At 38.7% G+C, this 22,920-nt stretch overlaps 2 protein-coding genes across 3 annotated transcripts in view; one reads left to right on the forward strand and one right to left on the reverse strand.

Moving 5' to 3' along the window:
* Positions 1-21,597, forward strand: part of rad18 (RAD18 E3 ubiquitin protein ligase) — a 280,171-nt gene extending 258,574 nt beyond the window's left edge. For both annotated transcript variants that reach the window (XM_072280649.1, XM_072280650.1), the window contains one exon: positions 16,085-21,597. In XM_072280649.1, coding sequence (XP_072136750.1) covers positions 16,085-16,172 — 88 coding nt within the window. In that variant the 3' untranslated portion in view covers positions 16,173-21,597. The remainder of the gene's footprint in view (positions 1-16,084) is intronic.
* LOC140210806 (zinc finger BED domain-containing protein 5-like) lies at positions 17,465-18,625 on the reverse strand. The gene has a single exon (XM_072280077.1). The coding sequence runs from the start codon at positions 18,623-18,625 to the stop codon at positions 17,465-17,467; it is 1,161 nt and encodes a 386-aa protein (XP_072136178.1).
* Positions 21,598-22,920: the final 1,323 nt, after the last annotated feature.

The raw sequence follows: 22,920 nt of genomic DNA on the forward strand, positions 1-22,920 counted from the left end.
AGATCTGATGCTGTGCAATGAGACAGGTGAAATTAACAGTTTTGTAGTTAGGGATCCTTTTGAAGTGAATGTTCACAGTATGATTTAGTTTCTCACACAAATGGATCATGCAATTGTTCAATCTAAAACCATTTTATTATGCCTAAACAAGGGACACTACGATGGGATGAGGGAGGAACTGGTTAGCGTAGACCTGGATCACAGGCTATATGGTGGGAGTTGAGGAACAATGGAAGAATTTCACAGAGCTCCACAAAAGTACATTCGATTGCCACTTTATTAGGTACATCTGGACACCTACTCATTAATACAAAGATCTAATCAGCCAATTATGTGACAGCAACTCAATGCATTAAAGCATGCAGATATAGTCAAGAGATTTACTTATTGTTCGGACCAAACATCAGAAAGAGGAAGAAATAAAATCTAGGTGACTTTGAACCGTGGAATGATTGTTGGTGCCAGATGAGGTGGTTTGAGTATCTCAGAAACTTCTGATCTCCTGGGATTTTTGTACACAGCAGTCACTACAGTTGATAGAAAATGGTGCAAGAAACAAAAAGCATGCAGCAAGCAGCAGCCCTGTGAGAGAAAACACTTTCTTCATAAGAGAGGTCAGAAGAGAATGGCCAAACTGGTTCAAGCTGACAGGAAGGTAACAGTAACTCAAATAACCACTGAGTGGCCACTTTATTAGGTACTGCCTGAAGCCCAGTCCAGTTAAAAGCAATGACTTTAGGGTGGGGAGAGCCAGTCTTTGATAGCTAAAGAAATAAAATATAGCCTCAGACTAAAAGCTCATGAATACAAAGTCAGCAAGAGTAGAGGGAAACTGGAAAAATGGAAGAACTTTTAAAAAGCAACAAAGAACCACTAAGCAAGCAATAAATAAAGGGAAGATAGATTATGAAATTAAAATAGCACAAATTATAAAACATATTGTAATAAATTACAAAATAAGTTATTGTGTAATGGTTAACACAACAATTTACAGTGGCAGCTGCAAGTTCGGGATTTAATTCCCACTGACTCCTTTCGGGAGTTAGTACATTCTCCCCATGACTGTAAGGTTTTCCTCAAGATACTTCAGTTTCTTTCTATATTCCAAAAATGTTTGGTTAGGGTTAGTGAGTAAAGGGCATGTTTTGTTTCTGTGGAAGCGGGGTGATACTTACAGGCTGCTCAGCATAATCCTTGCTGATTTGATTTGACACAAAATTACGCATTTCACTCTATGTTTTGATGTACATGTGACAAAAAAAAGTTCATATTTAAAATCTTTAAAGCAGAAAAGGGTGGCTAAAGTGAATTTAAGTCCCTTGGAAGATCAGAAGGGGGGATTACTATTGGGTAATTTTAAAATGGCCCAGACCTTGAACAACAATTTTGTGTTGGTCTTCATGGTGGAGGAGGGGCCGAGCATGCCAAAGAGAGAAATTATAGATGTGATGAGAGATGAGGTAGTTATTAAAGAGCTAATGATGAGCATGCTAGTGGACGTAAAGGTAGACAAATCCCCTGGTTCTGATGGTATACATCCCAGAGTACTGAAAGAAATGTTGGAAATTATAGTAGATGCATTTGTGTTAATTTACTAAAATTCTCTGGGCTCTGAGCAAATCCCAATGGATTTGAAGACAGTGAATGTCATGCTCATGTAAAAACATGTCATGTAAAAAAAGGATGTAGACAAAAGGCAGGTAACTATAGGCCAGTGAGCTTAATGTTTGTAGTTGGGAAAATGCTTGAAGTTATTATTAATGAATTAGCGAGACATTTGGACATAAGTAGCTCAACTATGCAGGCGCAGTATGGATTCATGAAGGGCAGATCCTGTTTGAAAATACAATGAGCACAATAAATAAAGGGAAGCAGGTGCATGTTGAACACTTACATATACAGAAGGCGTTTGATAAGGTGCCATGTAAAAGTCTTATCCATAAGATAAGTATCTATGGAGTTGAAGGTATTGTATTAGCATGAATAGAGAAAAGTGGTTGGCAGTGTAGCCCCCCTCACTGGGTTTGTATAGAAACTTGGTTCGTTAACTGGCTCTGCTGACAGCCACTGGACTCAACAGTGAGAAAGCCACCATTTTCAAACAATATATGTCTAGGGTTGGTGAGATTTGGGTCCCACCAAACTGGAAAGTTGGGATGTTTCGACTAACGGAACTCTGACTTGATCAAATACTGTGTGAATACTGTCCATATGCAATTATATTTCAGCAAATAACACATCGTACACCATATACAATTATAAAGAAAGTGTATTTACTAATTTCAGCTTAGTCAAACAGTTATTAAGAGGAAAAGAAAAATCCAAATGTGCACATGGTGGAGCTCATATCTTCCAAAAGCTGGGTGTGTCACTTACCCACAGCACCGACTTCCCATCACCAATCATCAGTAGAACTTCCTATCTTGGATTCCTTCAAAACGTGCTTTCACGTCAGATGGAATTGAATCCTATACCTGTCTCTCCCGATCTTCTCTTCTTTGCATCTCCCGCCAAAAAGCCACGAACCCTACCAATGTCCATCACAAATCCTCTCTTCCCAGCTTTCTCTAGAACCTTCTCCCATTCCACTATCCTGATTGGCGGACACAGCTTTAAGTTGAACCTCACAGCCCCTTATCTTTAACTGAAACCCAAACATTATCAGGAGGACACACTGCTTCTACAGAAAGCTACAAAGTGAAATACCCTACAGCATTAGCAGTAAAAATCTTAACCAGGGCATTGCAGCAGTCAGTGGTCAGCATGTTGCAGTAGAGGTCGGTGCTGGGCCATAACTGTTTACAATATGCATAAATGACTTGGAAGAGGGGGCTGAATGTAGTGTATCTAAGTTTGCTGATGACACTAAAATGAGTGGAAAAGCAAATTGTGTCGAGGATGCAGAGCGATATAGATAGGTTAAGTGAATAGGCATGGGTTTAGCAGATGGAGTATGTTGGTAAATATGAGGTCATTGACTTTGGAAGGAAAAATGGAAGATCAGATTATTATTTAAATGATAAAGTCCTGGGTAGGTCTGTAGTCTAGTGTAGTTTTGTGTTGTTTTACGTAGTTCAGTGTAGTTTTTGTATTGTTCATGTAGCACCATGGTCCTGAAAAGTGTTGTCTCGTTTTTACTGTGTACTGTACCAGCAGTTATGGTCGAAATGACAATAAAAGGTGACTTGACTTGAAAGATTGCAGCATGTTGCTGTGCAGAGGAACTTGGGAGGTCTTGTGCGTGAATCACAATAAGTTGGTTTGTAGGTGCAACAGGTTACCAAGAAGGCAGATAGGATGTTGACCATTACTAGAGGGATTGAATACAAGAGTGGGTAGGTTATGCTTTAATTGTACAGGGTTCTGGTAATACTTCACCTGAAGTACTGCATGCAGTGCTTTTGTTTTTGGCTTAGGAAGCAAAGGAGATGATGTTTGACAGGTTGATTCTGGAGATGAGGGGATTAGCCTGTGAGGAGAGATTAAGTTGCTTGGGATTATACTCACTGAAATTCAGAAAAATGAATCTTATCGAAACATGTAAAATTAAGAAAGGCAAAACTAAGATCAGAGCAGAAAAGTTGTTTCCGTTATTGAGTTGGACAAGACAAAGCTCAAGATTTACGGAAATATATTTAAGACAGAGATGAGAAGAAACTGCTCTTCCAAGAGAGTAGTGTATCTGGAATCTCTGCCCCAGAAGCAGGCTCGATGGACTAAATGGTCTACTCCTGCTTGTATTTATATTCTGATGTTCATATTTTATGAGTGCAATTAAAGTATTCAGCTACATCCAGCTAAGCACCTTCATTGCATTTTAACTAATAGTAACACTGATATTATCATGTCCATATTCTAGCTGTGAAATTCAAGTTACTTAATCCCATTTTCGGCTAGCAATTCAGAATTCAGTTTTATAATTGTCATTAATAGAAACAGCTCTTTATGTACTGGGAATTTTCATTAATATTCATGCCAAGCATTCTATTATTATAGTGTAAGCTCTGATTAGAAAGTAATTACCAATGGCAGGGCGTTAGACTGATCAGTAGGTGATGTAATTATTTTCTCCATTCATTTCCTACCCATCTGTGCTACTCCCCGCACTGGTTATTCCAATTTGTGATACATTTCCTGAGTACATCCTGAGAGCCACTGAATTCCATAATGTGGAAGCAGAACCCAGACCTAAAACTGACCAAGTCACAAATGTGCATTCACCACAAGATGGTTATTGAAAAGTTGGTCATTGTTTCATTTATTCACCCTGTCTCAAATCTACACTGCCTACCTTCACATTCCTACCTCAGTGCAACATAAGTAGTGGGTTCTTTTATCCATTAAGCAACACCTACAAGAATTTTTTTTACTGCCAATAGAACATAGGAGAGAAGTGGACCTCGTATTCTTATGTATGTATACATTTCATTACAACAAAGAAGGAGGCCATTTGCCCTCCATATATGATGACTTTAATGTCTTTTACTTTGCTTACATGAATTTTGTTAACTGCTGTTGCCAGATTCGGTATTAGTTTTCTTTGGGTGTCCATCATGCTGATTCCATGCACTGTCATCATTATTAGTTTTCTAACACTCCACATTCCACCCTTTCTCTTCCCTCAATTCTAGTTTGCCAGTCTCTACTCCCAGTCCCCATTCGATGACCTTGCTCCTACCACTGATGCTGGTCTTCTTTCCAGTAGGGAATGATGACCTGGGATTGGGGCAGGGAGTAGCACTGGAATCCAGAAAAGGCACTGCCATATTGGGATTCGGGATGGAGAACAGCAGGTAGTGTTTAGGTACTGGCAAATTGGAAGAGGGAGCACAGAGTTCCAAATTATGATCTGAATTGAGAAGCAGTCAGGTTTTATTAATAGATGAGGCCTAAATTTCAGGTTAGAAGATAATTGATGGGTAAGAATTATAATTCCCTCCCTATCTCTCTCCAGATCCTAGTAACCTCCCAACCCTCCTTGATTCCTGTCCCATATTCCTCCTCTTCCTGATATCAGCCCTCACCTGCTAGTCCTTGATTCCATTCCCAATTCATTGATCTCTCCATTGATGATCCCTGTTCACTACATTCCTGATCCTTAATCTCTACTCCCAATGCAAATTTCCATTTTCCACTCCAAAATCCATTTGCTGATCTCTGCTGCCTCCCAGCCTCATCCTAGCACAGGTCAGCTTTGGTTTGCCAGCTTTCTGTATCCTGTCTCAGGAGAGGAAATAGGATTATTTTCATCTGTGAAAGCATGCATTTCCTTACCTTTTTGCAACTTGGGTCCACCTCATGGGAATCCCCTGCCCAAGGATGCAAAATGATGGAATAGGAACCAGGAAGGCTCCGAGCACAAAGATATCAAGGCCAAGTACAAGGAAGGAGCTTTAAGTACACCCTCCCCACTTCAGTCCACCTTTCCATAAAATTAGTATTGCCTGTTTAGGCTGTGGCAGGATCTTTGGATCCCATAATGGACTTTTTCAACCCACACAACTGTAGAGGAAGCAAGTCTTTCTTGACTGAAAATGGAAATGCTGAAGGAATAAAAAGCTGCAATACTAGATGTATTGCCTAAACGGGACCTTAAATGAAAATGTTTTCCCAGATCAAAGAGATATTTCTCAAAATGTAATGCCAGCTATTAAAACCTTTCAAGTAGCTTACAGGTGAAAAATGCAAATTAACATTCTTTATTCTCTTTGCGATTCCCGTACACAGCATTACCCTGCTGGCAGTGAATATGCAAAAGGGACAAAATTACACAGTGAATAACATGTACAATGTACCCTCTCCATTAATTAATCTCTTTTCCATCCTTCATGCTTCATAGCTTCATAGCGCTCAGTCGTACATTTTTAAAAATGCACTTTGTTTTAACAATTTGTGAAGATTGAAAACCTACATCAGCTGCTTTCGTTATGTGGCATAACCAAGATTTATCATAATCTTACTGCACTTAGTTGCTACTTACTGCATCCTGAAGGAGTAATAGCTGGAAATTTCACATAAAGTATCAAATGAATAACGGCATATTTTGCAAAATCTTGTCTATTTCCTATTGGTGCTTATTCTGCTTGTTGCAGCTCTCAAGTATTCATCGTGAATTTCTTGATAAAACGTAAAAGAGAAAGTGGATGATTCTTGCACTTTGTTGTAATTTTGATGAAAATATTCTCATTGAGTTTATGTACATGCCGGGAAGTCTGTGTGGTCTGATAAAATGCAGATCAGCAATGGTAGTTTTATTCATGTATGAAAACACTAATGATAATACTCACAAAGAGACTACCCTTCTAATAAATTGTAAGTGAGATTGGTGTTGTGCAAGTCATTCCACCAGACAATGAAGGGGTAATTTTGTTTTAAGCTGATTCATGTGTTTACTTTTAAGTCATTTAGCAATTTAAGTCAGACTATTTAATACTGCAGAATAGAGATTCTTGGTTCTCCCTTTGGTTTAGCTATGATATGCTAGGTTGGTCAACTTGTCTATGAGTAGAACCTCCTCTCTCATTTACTGTATAATATTTGATAAAACTGCAGTAAGGATTTTAATAAATGCAACAGTTGTCATTTGACACCTTGAGCTTGATCTACCATTCTGTAAGCTCACAGCAAATATTTAAGAAACTAAACAGAACATTTCACATTTTTAAAGTGATCACCTGTCTAAAGTCTTAATTTTATGTTTCATTCTCCTGGAAGGTAATGTTATTCAGCTGTTTATCTTTCCTTGAGATAGTTCATATATAAAAAATAAAATAATGGAAAATGTTATTGAGTCCATCCTGCCTTATAAATTTCTTGGACAAAAACTTGCAGTTGTTGTACTTCAAAACTACAAACTTTTGTAGATCTGTTGTTTAAATCTAAGGTTGACTATAATTGATTCTTGCCTGAGAGTGGAGTCCAGTTATTTTCCAGAATTTGAACTGGCACACGTTATCTCACATCTGACTCGCAGCTTAGTTCTTGATAACAATGTGTTCCAAAGTGAGGATTTTGTATTTTCAGTTACAAACTAATTTTAACATTAACTTCCACTGTTGCTACATTGAGACATTTGGCTGCATTCCATTTTATATCATTCATTCTTAAGGTCGGCTGGTGGCGCAGTGAGATCAGTGCCGGGCTTGAGAACAGAGGTTCCCGAGTTCGATCCAGTGACAGACCGCCCCCATGTGCGCTCTCCATCCGCACCGGGTTGATGTCGAGCTCGCAACTCGGCCTCGTAAAATAATACTGCGAAATATCTGTACGAGGAGTGGCGCCTCACACAGCCTTTTGAACTGCGCCTTGTAAGGCATGAAAATGCCCGACGCTGGCCTCTCAGGTCTGAGTCAACATCGTCATCATCATCTTAAGGTCACAGAATCAGATTTGCACGTTAGTGGGTTTAAACATACATTTGAATTCCCAAACATGCCAAAGATAGCTAGAACAGTTGGCCCATTAATCATATGCATATTAATTCTCTCCATGGGAAATTGTTTCCGTTTGGTGATGATTGTTTCTGTGATTCTTCAGTCTTGCAGGTGTAATATATATCTATATGGTTTCATGTGCTTGATAATCATCAGAGTTTGATTGTATTGATCAAATTTGCCTCAAATATTAATGCTATTTCAGGACAGATTTTTTGTAGATTATTATGTTAACATGTTTTGGTTGTGTTCTGTTTTGAAACTGTGGGCAATAATTAGTGCTCTGCTGCTCTGTAGTTAAATTGAACAAAATTCACTTTGCAAACATGGAATTTGCAAAGCAAATTTTTTCTATTTAATATTTATACCTGTCAGAGGGAAAATACTTTTAAATGAACACAAGCCTGGGAACCTGTTGCTCTACCTCTCCTCAGCCATCTGTTGTATCAAACCTCAATGATTTTATCAACTTTACTTTTTCAATCTTCTTTACATGTCTTTTCCTTATCATCTGCATAATCTGCTTCTCCTCGCCCACCAGCCATATCCTGTATTCACCTTCCCAAACCCTTAGCAGTGGTTCATAATGCTAGTTTTAAAGTGTGAATATGTTATTCAAGGCCACCTACCATCAGTCTCCTGACTATAACGTAATAAGGTGTTTAGCCTTCCCAAATCAGCATACTGACTGGAAAAGCCCTGCAACAGTGTGTGTCAATTATTCAGAGTCATGGAGATGCAAAGAAATGGTCTTTCCAGCCCACTGTGTCTAAAGAACTAGTGTTCATCAGTACACTGTATGAGAAATTGTCTACAAATGGAGGAAACTCAGTGCTGTTGCTACTCTCCCTAGGAGTGGGTGTCCCGCAAAAATCACACCAAAAGCACAACGTGCAATGCTGAAGAAGGTGAAAAAGAACCCAAGGTAACAGCAAAAGACCTGCGGAAATCTCTAGAACTTGCTAAAGTCTCTGTTGGTGTGTCCACCGCAAGAAAAGCACTGAACAAGAATGGTGTACATGGAAGGACACCTTGGAGGAAACCACTGCTCTCCAAAACAAAACTTTTGCTGCACGTCTCAAGTTTGTAAAAGACCACCTGGATGTTCCACAATTCTTCTGGGACAATGTTCTGTGGACAGATGAGACAAAAGTTGAACTTTTTGGCAGAAATGCACACCACTGTGGAGGAAAAAGGGCACTGCACACTAACAGCAAAACTTCATCCCAACTGTGAAGTATGGTGGAAGGAGCATCATGGTTTGGAGCTGACTTGCTGCCTCAGGCTTGGACTGCTTGAATTCGCTGAGGGAACAATGAGTTAAAAATTGTATTAAGACATTTTACAGGAAGATGTCAGGGTAGCGGTCCATTATCTGAAGCTTAATTGAAGTTCAGAATCAGGTTTATTGTCACCGGCATGTGAAATGAAATTTGTTAACTTAGCAGTAGCAGTTCAATGTAATACATAATCTAACAGAGAGAAGAAAAAATAAAATAAAAAATAATAATAATAAATAAACAAGTAAATCAATTCCATATATTGAATAGATTTTTAAAAAACGTGCAATAACAGAAATACTGTATATTTAAAAAAAAGTGAGGTCGTGTCCATAGATTCAATGTCCATTTAGGAATCAGATGGCAGAGGAGAAGAAGCTGTTCCTGAATCGCTGAGTGTGTGCCTTCAGGCTTCACTACCTCCTACCTGATGGAAACAGTGAGAAGGGGGCATCCCCTGGGTTCTGGAGGTCCTTAATAATGGACTCTGCCTTTCTGAGACACCACTCCCTCAAGATGTCCTGGGTACTTTGTAGGCTAGTACCCAAGATGTTGACTAGATTTACAAGCTTCTGCAGCTTCTTATGGTCCTGTGCAGTAGCCCCTCCATACCAGACAGTGATGCAGCCTCTCAGAATGCTCTCCACGATACAACTATAGAAGTTTTTGAGTGTATTTGTTGACATGCTAAATCTCATCAAACTCCTAATAAAGTATAGCCACTGTCCTGCCTTCTTTATAACTACATTGATATGTTGGGACCAGGTTAGATCCTCAGAGATCTTGACACCCAGGAACTTGAAGCTGCTCACTCTCTCCACTTCTGATCTCTCTGAGGATTGGTATGTGTTCCTTTGTCTTACCCTTCCTGAAGTCCACAATCAGCTCTTTCGTCTTACTGACATTGAGTGCCAGGTTGTTGCTGTGGCACCACTCCACTAGTTGGCATACATCACTCCTGCACGCCCTCTCATCACCTCCTGAGATTCTACCAACAATGATTGTATCATCAGCAAATTTATTTCAGTTATGCCTAACCACACAGTCATGTGTATAGTGGGGTGCATCAGTGTTGATCATCAGCGAGGAAGATATGTTATCACCAATCCGTACAGATTGTGGTCTTCCGGTTTGGAAGTTGAGGATCCAATTGCAGAGGGAGGTACAGAAGCCCAGGTTCTGCAACTTCTCAATCAGGATTGTGGGAATGATGGAATTAAATGCTGAACTATAGTTGATGAACAGCATCCTGACATAGGTGTTTCTGTTGTCCAGGTGGTCTAAAGCCATATGGACAGCCATTGAGATTGCGTCTGCCGTTGACCTATTGTGGCAATAAACAAATTGCAATGGAACCAGGTCCTTGCTGAGGCAGGAGTCCAGTCTAATCATGACCAACCTCTTAAAGCATTTCATCACTGTCGATGTGAGTGCTACTGGATGATAGTCATTAAGGCAGCCCACATTATTCTTCTTAGGCACTGGTTTAATTGTTGCCTTTTTGAAGCAAGTGGGAACTTTCACCCATAGCAGTGAGAAGTTGAAAATGTCCTTGAATACTCCCACTAGTTGGTTGGCACAGGTTTTCAGAGCCTTACCAGGTACTCCATCGGACCTTCCGCCTTGCGAGGGTTCACTCTCTTTGAAAACAGCATAACATTGGCCTCTGAGATGGAGACCACAGGGTCATCAGGTGCAGCAGGGATCTTCACAGCTGTGTAGTTGTGTTTTTCCTTTCAAAGCGTGCATAGAATGTGTTGAGTTCATCTGGTAGTGAAGCATCGCTGCCATTCATACTATTGGGTTTCGCTTTGTCGGAAGTAATGTCTTGCAGACCCTGCCAGAGTTGCCGTGCATCCGATGTCGCCTCCAACCTCGTTTGAAATTGTCTTTTTGCCCTGGAAATAGCCCTCCACAAATCATACCTGGTTTTCTGGTACAAGCCAGAATGCAACAAGACAATGATCTGAGACACGAGAGTAAATCAACAACAGAATGGTTTAAAAAGAAGAAAATTCAATGGCCAAGTCAGAGTCCAGACCTTAACCCAATTGAGATGCTGTGGCAAGATGCCTCAGAAATATTGATGAACTGCGACAGTTTTGTATGGAAAAATGGTCTAAAGTTCCACCTCACCATTGTGCAAGTCTGATCAGCAGCTACAGGAAACATTTGATGAATGATATTACTGTTAAAGAAGATTCTACCAGTTATTAAATACAAGGGTTCACTTACTTTTTCCAACTTGGACTATGAGTAATTAAACAATGTGTTCAATAAAGACATGAAAGCTACAATTGTTTGTACGTTATTGTTTCGGCAGATTGTATTTGTCTATTATTGTGGCTTAGATGAAGATTAGACCACATTTTATGAGCAATTAATGCAGAAAACCAGGTAATTGCAAAGGGTTCACAAACTTTTACTTGCAATTGTATATATGTGCTTATGACTTTTGCACAGTACTATATTTCTGTTTAAAGGTTGTTTGTCAGTAATTCATTTTTATTTCCTAGTGCCTTCTATATTTTGAATGACATTCCTTGTTTGAGTTCAGAATATTTTGAATGCCAAATATTTTATCTTAAAAATTTCAAACCAAGAAATTAAGAAACATTGGAAAAAAATCTCCTCAGTATCATTCTTCCACTATAAACACTTACTTGACCTAATGTTATCATCGTTGGCACCATGGTTTTTACAATTGATTGGAAATTTCACTAAGCAAGCTAGATGCAAGTCATAGTCTGGGCATTCAACAGTGAGTGAACTAGCATTTGATGTTCCAAGACCAATGAACAATCTGCAGGGAAACAAATAAAAAAAATAGAAAATATCTCCTTATACATGGATGATCACAGTTCCAACCAGGCTTGAGAGACTTATACAAGGAAATCTGCAGATGCTGGAAATTCAAGCAACACACACAAAAAATACTGGTGAACGCAGCAGGCCAGGCAGCATCTATAGGAAGAGGTCTATCCCAGCATGTGAAGACAGACTCCAGCGGATTGAGCGGACGAGACCAATGGAAGGTCCAACGGTCAAGGCGGCGGTCTCTGCAAGCGTCGTGGAACGTGTAGAGTAGGACAAGACACAGAAGACGTCCTGGTCATCCACTGCACCTAGTCCCATCTCCAGCCATCTAGACTCTGTCTTGCCACTGGATCCAGATGGGAATTGGGAAGAGAGAGTGAGGCTGACGCTGCGCAACTCTCCCTCACTTAAATCCAAATCACGCACTAGTCTCGACACCATCATAATGGTGTCGAGGTCCTCATCGACGTCAACGATGGACGAACAACAACATAGGAAGAGGTACAGTCGACGTTTCAGGCCAGGCCCTTCGTCAGGACTATCTGAAAGAAGAGATAGTAAGAGGTATTCTCACTTTCAAATCTCTTACTGTCGCTTCTTTCAGTTAGTCCTGACAAAGGGTCCCGGCCTGAAACGTCGACTGTACCTCTTCCTATAGATGCTGCCTGGCCTGCTGCGTTCACCAGCATTTTTTGTGTGTGTTGCTTGAGGGGCTTATGACACCTACAATAAAGAAGCCCTTGTGACAGGTACTTCCAACCACCTTAAATATTCACACCTCCCATTAACAGTGCAGCATAGTTGTTGTGTGTATTGTCTCCAAATTGCTTTTGCAGTTATTCACTAAAGATACTCCAACGATTAATCCCAAACCTGTGGCCTACCATATAGAAGATCCAGTGCAGAAGCTATGTGGAAGCCCCACTGTGTGCAGTTTCTCCATTTCCACACCAGGCATCTGTTGCTGATTCCAAACTCTGAACACCTACTCAACAGAACCATCTTCTCTAGAGAAGTAAATGCTGGCCATGTCAGGATCATCTAAAACCCACAATTAATTATGGAAATCATCTCTGTACTCAGGAGCGATGAAGGCTGTTGGCCTGAATCATTGACTTTGCTCCTTTCCATGGATGTTGTCTGACCTGCTGAGTTCCTCCAGAGTTGTGTGTATTACTCTCGATTTCCAACATCTACAGAATCTCATTTTTTTGTTTTTCTGGAACATGTCCAACTGTTTATACTCCATATTCTATTGTAAAGCAAGCTAATATGAATAAGTTCAGATGAAGGGACATGACCCAAAATGTCAACTGTCCATTTCCCTCTTAAGATGCCACTTGACCCACTAGGTTCTAGTTTGGTTTCTTGCTCCCAATTCCCACATCACAGTCTCCTGATTTAAGTAACTGTTTAGAAAACAAATAAAATTGCAAATGCTAGAATCTGAATTGCTTAAGGGTCTTGCTTGGAAATGATGTACAGTGAATCAGATACCAAACTAGCAGCCTTCATCAACTCATTTTTCAATACTGAAGGACTTCCGTGTTATTGAAGATGTGTTGCATTTAAGATAAATCTGATACATTTGATTGAAAGTAAAAGTCTGTATTGTTTTGAAGTGTAGCAAAATTTTGCCAATATCCTGGGCAATATGTTTTGTTTTAAACGTACTTATTAAAAACAAATTATCTGATCTTTATCAGTGTTTCTGCTAAAGAGTTTTGCTGTCCAAGTGTCTGTGTACATTTCCTACCATGCTACAGTGACTGAACATCAAGAGTATTTTATTACCTGCAAACTATTTTTGAAATTTCCTGAAGTCATGAAAATCTTCTATAGAAAAGTCTTTCTTTTACCTCTAGGGCAGAATTATCATTGATTAACTAAGGCGCGATCTCTTTGGGTGGATCCCAGTGATGCACTTCAATGAGTTCCTCATGTGGCTGTCAGGTTCATTTACCAAATAAACAGTAACTACTCTTCACATTTTTTATTCATTGTGTCTCAGGTGGTTTGGATTGCTTTGGGATATGTAACATATATTCAATACCTTTTTCATCTACTTATGCTTTTCTCTCTGAAAAATGTGCCAAACTGTGAAAACGCCATGATAATTGCTAACTACAGGTTTTGAGACAGGTGCCTGGAGAGTTTGCAAATCTCAGTTGCAATATTCAAATTCTAGGTCAATATTTTGACTCTACTCAATATTTCCCAGAATTAGCATTAATAAGTGCATCCTTTTTAATACAAACCTGAATGATTTAAGCTTATTTGTGGCCAAGTTTTAGGTTGCTAAAAGAATAATTGCTGGAAGATTGTGAAATTTACTTTATAAATTATGAATGAAGATTGTTAACAATAGAAGTGAAGTTATTGGGAATTTGGAAGGATTACTTCTTTATATATATTTATAGTACATTAGTTTATTTTTAAATGTAACAAGGTACAGTGAACAATTTTGTTTTGCATTCCATCCATACAGATCATTTCATCATGTTAGTGCATTTGGGTAGTACAAGGGAAAACAAGAACAGTATAAAGAATAAAGTTTAAGGTACAGAGGAAGTGCAGTAACGAGATAGACTGTGAGATCAGGAGCCTATTTCACCAGGGGACCATTCAGTATTCTGGTTTAAAACAGCAGGATAGAAGATGTCCTTGCGCCTTAATGTGTTAATGTGATATCAGGCTTTTGTATTTTCTGCCCTATGGGAGGGAGAATAAGAGATAATGTCCAAGGTGGTGGGTCTTTGTTTATGTTAACATCTTTACCCAGACAGAGGCCGTGAAGGGGAGGCAGGCTTCCATGACGTGCTCAGTTGTGTTCACAATTCTCCATGGTTCATGCATTACAGAATTGCTATTTGCCATTAGCAAACTGATAAATAAAAAGGTCTTGTTGTTAGCTCTTCTGGACTTCTTTCCGTTGAACAAATGTGTAGAAATATTGTAGAATTCAATGGCTGTAAGAACACAACAACCAGGCCACATCTGAAGTATTTTTAAATAACCAGTGAAACATTTGAGGAGTTTGATTTTAGCCATCATTTCCAACAGAAAGCAGTTAACCCACTGGCTTTACATGCCCTTCCCTAACCCTCCTCCCTCCAATCCTTCCTCCTCCAAATCTTCACTCCTCCAATCCTCGCTTTGTAAAGCCATGGGCCAAGTGTTTATTCAGTGTATTTGTGGCAGCACCTACATTTGAGACCAATTGTGGATATTTGCTTAAAGTGAAAGTAACTTTTGTTCTTTCTGAATATCAGCTGGTTTGACTACATGATTTCAAGTACTTGGAAGGAAAATGATAAATAATAAATGAAACAGAATCATGTGAATGTGGAAAAAATGCAGCAGAGGCCACAAATACCAAATCAACCACAGAATATTGTAATTGTTCCTTTGGTAAAGAGTATATTTAAACTTAATCACTGTGCCCTAAAGTAGCTGTATTAATTCCCAATCAGGTATTATGTTACCACTCCTCCACTCTGCATTCTCAGTCTGATTAATGTACAATCCACACCCATTGCAACTTAGTAAAATTAGTTCTTCAGTAATCAATTTGGGATGTGCTTTGCTAATGAACTCTGATTATCTTATCTATGAAATTTACGTTTGAAGTTGAAGACAATATTTTTATTTCACATGAAATTATTTGAAAGTTGCAAAGCGGCAAAAGTAGTCTTGTCCATGTTGATTAAAGCATTTGAAGGTTATGAATTTTCAAGGTGAAACATTTTATTCCTATTATTCTCAGCTGATTTTATGTAATTACTGCTGCAGACAAGATTGCATATTTATTGAGGGAAGCACATCATGTACTAGTGATTTTTTTTGTTCTTTCTCTTACACAATTTTAACCCCTCCCACCTCTACTCCTGAGGATTGTAGCTATTTGGACATTCTGGGTATTCATAAGTAAAAACAAAATGCTGTGAAAAAATCAGCAGATTATCCAGTGCCTGTGGAAAGAGAAAATGTCAATGTTTTAGCATTGCTACTTTTGTTAGATTTCAGATTTCCATCATCATCAGTTTTTCTTATGATTTTCATTTTCTTCTGAAAACTGCTCAGGCCTTCCCATTATAAGCCTGGACTGCAAGTGTTAGCAGTATTAAAACTACAATGTCTTTATTTCAAAATGAGTAACAAAATGCATATTGGGAGTAGGACCCATTACTGATCATATCACTCTGTGCTAAGTTTATTTGTGATACACTATCCCAACTGAACTCTGTTGACTTGACATAAACCAATTATAAAAATCTGACCTTGTGACATAACAATTTCCATCTAAATTTACCAAGCTTTTAGGGGAGCTCTTCTTTGTCAATGGCTTCAGAGTAGGGGGTGCACAGGAGCACAATTAGTGTGATTCTCTGTCCCACTTAATAACAGCACATTCACTTGGCTCTTCCAGCATTGACCCACCTTCCCTTTGAGGTGATGAAATTTTGTGAATATTTATACTTCATCAGCCAAGCAGGTTGTATGCCACTGAGCAAAGTAAAGTATGTTATTGATTTAATTTCCTTTGTATTTCAGACAATTTTCAAATGTGAGCACAGGGAAAAGGAAGATGAGAGAACTGTTCGGGAAAAGAAGTTCTAAAGATAAACGGGCAAGGATGTGAGCACTGCACCAAGAAATGGGACACAAACTTTCATTGAGTACTGGAACCATTTGTTAACAAGGAAAACGTTGTTTTAACCTGTGTACATTAAATATTTCACAATTGTGTAGACAGATACTCATCTTTAAAGGTGTGAAAATGTTATGTGCTAGACTCTTTCCCTGAAGAATGAGCCTTGCCATTTACCTGCAGTTTTAAGATAAAGATAACCCTGAGCATTCAAAATTGAGAACATTAGAAGGTAACTCAAGTGACAGGAATAGTGAGAAATTAGTATAGATGCTTCATGGTATCAATATGGCTACAACTAGCAATAGCGTGTGTGTGTGTGTGTGTGTGTGTGTGTGTGTGTGTGTATGTATTACATGATTCATACATTTGATTGCTGTTGTCCACTGCCTGATACCTCTTGATATTTGTTAACAGTTCCTTTGGTACAATCTTTTTGAGCTGCAGTCCATTGTCCCCCATCTTTGTATTATTTCACTCTTTCTTCTTGCACCTTAGCTATCTTATTATTGAGTTTAATTGAAGGAAGTTTGGGAGAAAATCAAGTTTAGTCACCAGTACTACATGTGTTACTCGTGATACTCAACTTCTCAGCTTTCATTTCACAGTGGAACTGAATACTTGGATGATATATACCTATAACTGTAGCTAATTCTGTTTGTATTCAGGGCTAGTGATGACAGGTCTATAAAGTTAAATTGACAGTATTACTCTTAAGCAAGATGAGTAGTACATACCATTTAAAAAAAACCTTAAAACTAAGGTACAAGCATACAAACTTTAAACTAGGGTTGCCTTTGAAGCACCTACACTGGTAGAATCAGAAGATTCACCAATGTTATTGATGTAAAGGTTAGTCAGATGTGTCTGCTATGAGTTTGATCCTTAATTGGTGGTATGAGGTGGGGTGATCGTAGTAGGGGTCAATTGGCATCTGCAATCTGTGATAATGATAGAGAACATAATTAGGTTTTAATCACTCGGCTTTAATTGCTGGTTGAATGACTTGATTTTACTGTACCATCAAAAGAAAGTTGAAAGGTTACGTGGAGGAAAATAAAGGACTGACAGGGAATTTAAGTACAGTGATTCTCAACCATTTTTTGGCCACGGCCCCCTTAGGAGCTCTTCTCAGGTTCCAGGGCCTTCCTTTCAAACAGGGATACAACACGAACAGATAGACAGAAAATCATTTATTACTGAACACCAAGAAAACCTGAACATTCCGACATACTGGACAGAACTTTAAAAAAAAAGACTATGAGATTAAACATCTATCAGGCCTAATGCGATCCTTGAGGTTGGTGCTTTTCTGCAAGTTTCATGATATCGGGCTCCAAATTAGACAATGACAGTCGGAGGTCACCTCTTGTTGCGATATCAATTCTGTTCCTGGATTTTGTCCAAAAAACTACCTTGCAGAATCCGCTGTCAACCAAATATGTTGAGGGAAAGGCAATAAAAAAACTTTGGGCTTTTTCCCACAGTGTTGTAAATTTATTCGGCAGATCACTCTTGATCCAAAAATCTTTTTGAAACTGACTGAACTGATGACGTGCAGTTATATCACTCTGAAGATCAATCAAACTCTCTTGAATTTCTGCCTCAACTTGGGTGAGTTGTACTTCAAATGGATTCAGAATCCAATCCGGGATACCGAGGTTTAACAGGTCATTAAATCTTTCTTGCATATCCTTGTGTATCTGCTTGAGACGTTTCACATAAACAGTAAGGTCATCGTCTTTCAGTGCCTCTGCGATCATCTTCAGGTTTGGAAATTGTAAAAATTCCTGACGTCCCATATTGTGGCAATAGACTTCGAGATTCTTAAGGAAAGAAACAATGGCTTCCTTACAATCTACAAGGTTACTGTTTTTGCCCTGTAAGGTCTTGTTTAACAAATTAAGTTTCTGAAAGATATCTGCCAGATAAAATATGTCCGCCTTAGCATCAACGAGTCTTTCTCCATGCTCTTTATCAGACATGAAGGAAACTTTGGTGTCCCAGAGTGTAACAAAACGTTGAAGACAGTTTCCCTTGGAAAGCCACCTCACCTCAGTATGCAGCAGCAGCGTCTGGAAGTCTTCATCATTTTCTTCACACAGCTGCCGGAAAAGACGATCCTGAAGGGCATGGGATTTGATGAAGTTTACAGCCTTTATGACAACTGAAAATGAAAGATTGAGATGTCCTCCTAAGTTTTTAGCTACTAGGTGCTCCCTGTGAATGACACAATGAATAGTAAAGATAGAAGGTATAATTCTTTTTAGATGAGCGATGAATCCTCTGTATCGATCAACCACAGAAGTGGCACCATCAGTTGCACAAGCAATTATATTCTCCATTGGAATATTGTTCTCGCTTAAGTAACTTTTGACTTCTTCAAAAATAGACGGTCCCTTAGTATCCGTTTCAATCCTCATGGCAAACAACATCTCCTCCATCAGTTCGTTTCTGTTCCAGAATCTCACATAAGCCATGAGAAGAGCGTCGTTATCTTTTTTTTAATATAATTTTTATTAAGTTTTCAAAGTGAATACATGGAAAGATAATATCTACCCTTCCCCCCCATATATACTCCTACCTAAAAAAGAAAAGAAAGAAAAAAAAGAACGTCGTTATCTTGTAAAGTAGTTTTGTCTAATTGTAATGAGAATTTCTTGGATTGTAATGAACTGACCAATCCCTCTTCAATGTCCCGTGCCATCTCATCGATTGTTCTGGCAACAGTAGAATAATTACTCAAAGAAATTGCCTGAATTGTTTCTTAGGCACTCAAATTCATGACGTCAGATATTATGGACACTGAAGGCAGGATAAACGGCTCACCAATGTTGTGAGCATTTCTAGTTTTAGCAATCAATTTACTAATTTTGTATGATGCAACAAGACCTTTCTCTAATTTCTGTGAAGTTTGAGTAAACATTTATTTCGGTATTGCCCTTCTCTCAAAATTATCTCAGAGGTTTTTGAAGAAATCTAAGTGTTTATCCTTCTTCTCTGGATGTGAGGTATCCAAATGTTTTTTTTCAATTTGCTTGGCCTCATGCTTTCATTTGACAATGTAGTCATGCAGTTCAAACACATGGGCAAAGATGGGTTTTGTGGAGATGCGCTGAAACCATACAATAAGTATTCCACTGAATACTGTCGACACTTTTCTTTCGCCAAGGAACTCATGAGTAGAATTATTTCTGAAAATAATAAGCATGCAAAATACAGATACATTACTGACAAAAAATGCTGTCACCCGGAGCCAGGGATTTTTTTTTTCGGTGACTTCATATGCAGTAAAAATCACTTTTCACAACCTACCTGAACATATAATATATCCAAACACATATACTTTAAAGTTACTAGGCTAAAAAAGGCCTAGCAAGACACGCTGATCTTCGGAGAATGAAGTATGGTGATAATGGATGCGAAATCCCTTGATTGAATACGTTCACCCGGTGCAGTCTGATTCGCGACTGACTCTGAAGTGAGGCTGTGTGGGAGGAGCTTAAGCAATGAATTTACCAGGTGCGCCAAATTCAAATGGTGTGTTGGAAAGATATTATAAATAGGAGGGAAACTATGGACTCCAATGAAAGTTGCTGCTTGGGTATTTCATTGGTTCAGTTACCAGGGCCCCCATAAACCCTTGGGGCTCCCCTTCTCACGATTTCAATTGGTGCCCCCTTCAAATGTGCCAGGGCACCCAAGGTGGCCATATGGCCCCCGTTGAAAATGGCTGTTTAAGTACATAAATGGCACAGGAGGTTCAGAAGCAGCTACAGGTTACTCTGCGAAGTTGTATTGTTTTCCTAGTGAAACAATAGCCACTGATCTCAAGGGATCCATTTGGTTAGCCAGTCTATTATTGGATAATGTTTTGGGTTGCAACTAGATAGATAGCTTTAGCCATTATTATTCAACTGATTCAAACTTTATGGTAAATGAGAACATCAAAAAAAAACAAATTGATAATTCTTACAAAGAATTTTTACTTTAAAATTGTTTACCTCTTAAAGATATAGCATATTTAATATATACACTGTATTTGTGGTTAAGCTTAGGTCAGTTAACATTGTAGTCAATGTAAAAAGTTAGATGACACTTTCTTTCTCTGAAAGCATTTTTTTTGCTATGTTCATACTTCGAATGGGTATGAAATACCCTTTGAGAGCTAACAGTGAGATCTCTTTTCCCCCTCCCCCCCACCTCCTAACCTTTCTGTACATAAAGCTGAGGGTTTTTGCTTGAGTACTAGATCAAAATAAATTAATCTGAACCTTAAAATACTTGGGAATTTCTTAGTAAATGTATAAAGAGCTATCTTAGCATTTTTACAGGCATTTGCTTGAAGTTAGGCCATGATGGCATACTTCAAATATTTCTATGACTTAGACATTAAATGGATTATTTTTTAGGAAAAAATATTTAGCAGTAAGGAAGAAAGGAAAGAAAGTATTCTGTAGATCAAGAGTGTGTTTGCTATAGTTTGTAGAGAATGTAAATAAATTGTTTGCTGAATAATTTGTCAGTTGTTTGCATACCGCATTCTACGAGTGTACTAAGTATCTCTATACTTAATTATATAAGTATAATTAAATGTGCAGATGTGCAGAATTAGAGGAAAAGAGAAGAAAATGGAAAGAGAGGCAGCAACAACCAAAGCCCGATCTGCCATCTGGAACTACCTGTCCTGAATGCAGAAGAACTTTCAAAGCCAAGATTGGACTCATAAGCCACTTGAGAGCCCATAACTAGATCAACAGAACAAAGACCATTATCCTTGACCTCAAGGGATATAGCCAGGGCTATATAACTGTTGTTAAGACAGCTCTCCCATCTTTCTACTGCACTATTGTAATGCTTGTTAATATGACGTATGACAATGAGTCCTGATGAAGAGTCTCAGCCTGAAACATTGACTATTTATTCCCCTACCTGATTTGATGAGCTGCTTGTGTGTCTTGCTCAAGATTCCAAGGATGTTCAGAATCTTTTGTAAAAATTACATAGTTTGAGTTTGTGAATATATCACTTTCTTTGTTCCTTTTTATTAAGCTGGGATTGGGGTGGGAGAGGAATAGTTGTCAGGGCATGTTTGAATGTGCTTACCATCACCTTGTGGTGTTAGGTCTCCTTAATTTTAAAAGATAATGAATCTTTTTGGTTGCTTTATAAAGAGTAAGATGTTTGGGATTATTTCAAGTTCCTTGATGTACTGACAGTCTTGTAACATCCATTCTAGGACAATCTTACTACAAGAATTTCAAAAATAAGTTTGTTGTAACAAAGTCTATTTATCTATCAGTCTCTATAAGCAGCAGCAAACACAACCCATAAAATAGAAGGTCCCTTTTTAAAAGGTGACGTGGATGATGGGAATTTACCCAGTTATCTCCAATAAAACTGAGACTTATGGTATCATGGATTGTAACCCATGTTATCAATAAACTATCATTCAAATATCTATTATCAATATCTCCTGTGCAATATTCTTCTGAAGTTTATGCTGCTTGTGTTTAGGGCAGCGAAGAAGATCCTCCATCTCTGATTGTAAGAAGGATTCTTCATTGCTGTTTTCATAACATTTTTTTTTTGAGCAGTCAGGGTTGTTAGCCCTGAACTAAACCCCTGAACCTGGAGGACTGGTGGACCACTCTTAGTCTGGTCTCTAGCCTTTGACCCGTTTGGCATGGGTGACCCTACCTAGAGCCAAAGCACAAGGCCATGACTCCTGCCAACATATCTCTCTGGGTTATTGAGGCATGCATGTCTCCAAACCCTATGACAAGGTAGTGGTCATCTTGGAGGATTGTTCTTTACATGCATGAATAATCAATTGGCCTTTGAACATTTTTTCAAAGGGCCTAGGATTATAAGAATATCAGTCTGATTTGAAAAATGTGTAGGCTTCCATTTCTCTGTAATACAGGACAGTATTTATGTAAACTTCAGTTGATACTTACATGGCCATTAGACTGTAAGCTGTTGGAGCAGAATTAGGCCATTTGACCCATTAAGTCATCTCCGCCATTTCATCATGGCTGATCTACTTTCCCTCTCAGCTGCAATCTGCCTTCTCCCCGATCCTGACTAATCAAGAATCTATCAACCTCTGCTTTAAATATCCCCAATGACTTGACCTCCACAGCTGCCTGCGGCAACAAATTCTTATGATTTGCCACTCTCTGGCTAAAGAAATTCCTCCTCATTGCTGTTCTAAATGGACCCCTCTATTCTGAGGCTGTATACTCTGGTCTTATACTTCCTCACCATAGGAAACAGCCTCTCCACATCCACCCTATCGAGGTCTTTCAACATTTGATAGGTTTTAATGAGCTCACCCCTCATTCTTCTGAACTTGAGATTTCACTTCAATTGAATGGCTGTGGTGAATCCTGCCAACAGGAAGAACAGTGGGCAGATTTTGCATCTTGCTTAATGCTGTTCAATCAATTAATCCTCGTGTCATTCAATATAATTATTACTGACAATGCTTGGTAATGATTGTTAAACTTGGTTGGCAGCCAAACCAGCAATGAAACAAAATCAAAAGCATGTTAGTTAATTTGCAAATCCTGCTTCTACTGGTTCAGTGATTCAATTTTGTTTCTTTGTTCTACAGTGAATGCCTGCAAAAAATTGAATCTCAGAGAGTACATGGTAATATATATGTAATTTGATAATTAATTTGCTTTGAACCTCAAAAGTAAATGAGCAAAGTTCAAAGTAAAATTATTATCAG

Source organism: Mobula birostris, chromosome 16, assembly GCF_030028105.1.
Source record: "Mobula birostris isolate sMobBir1 chromosome 16, sMobBir1.hap1, whole genome shotgun sequence".
Taxonomy (NCBI): Eukaryota; Metazoa; Chordata; class Chondrichthyes; order Myliobatiformes; family Myliobatidae; genus Mobula; species Mobula birostris.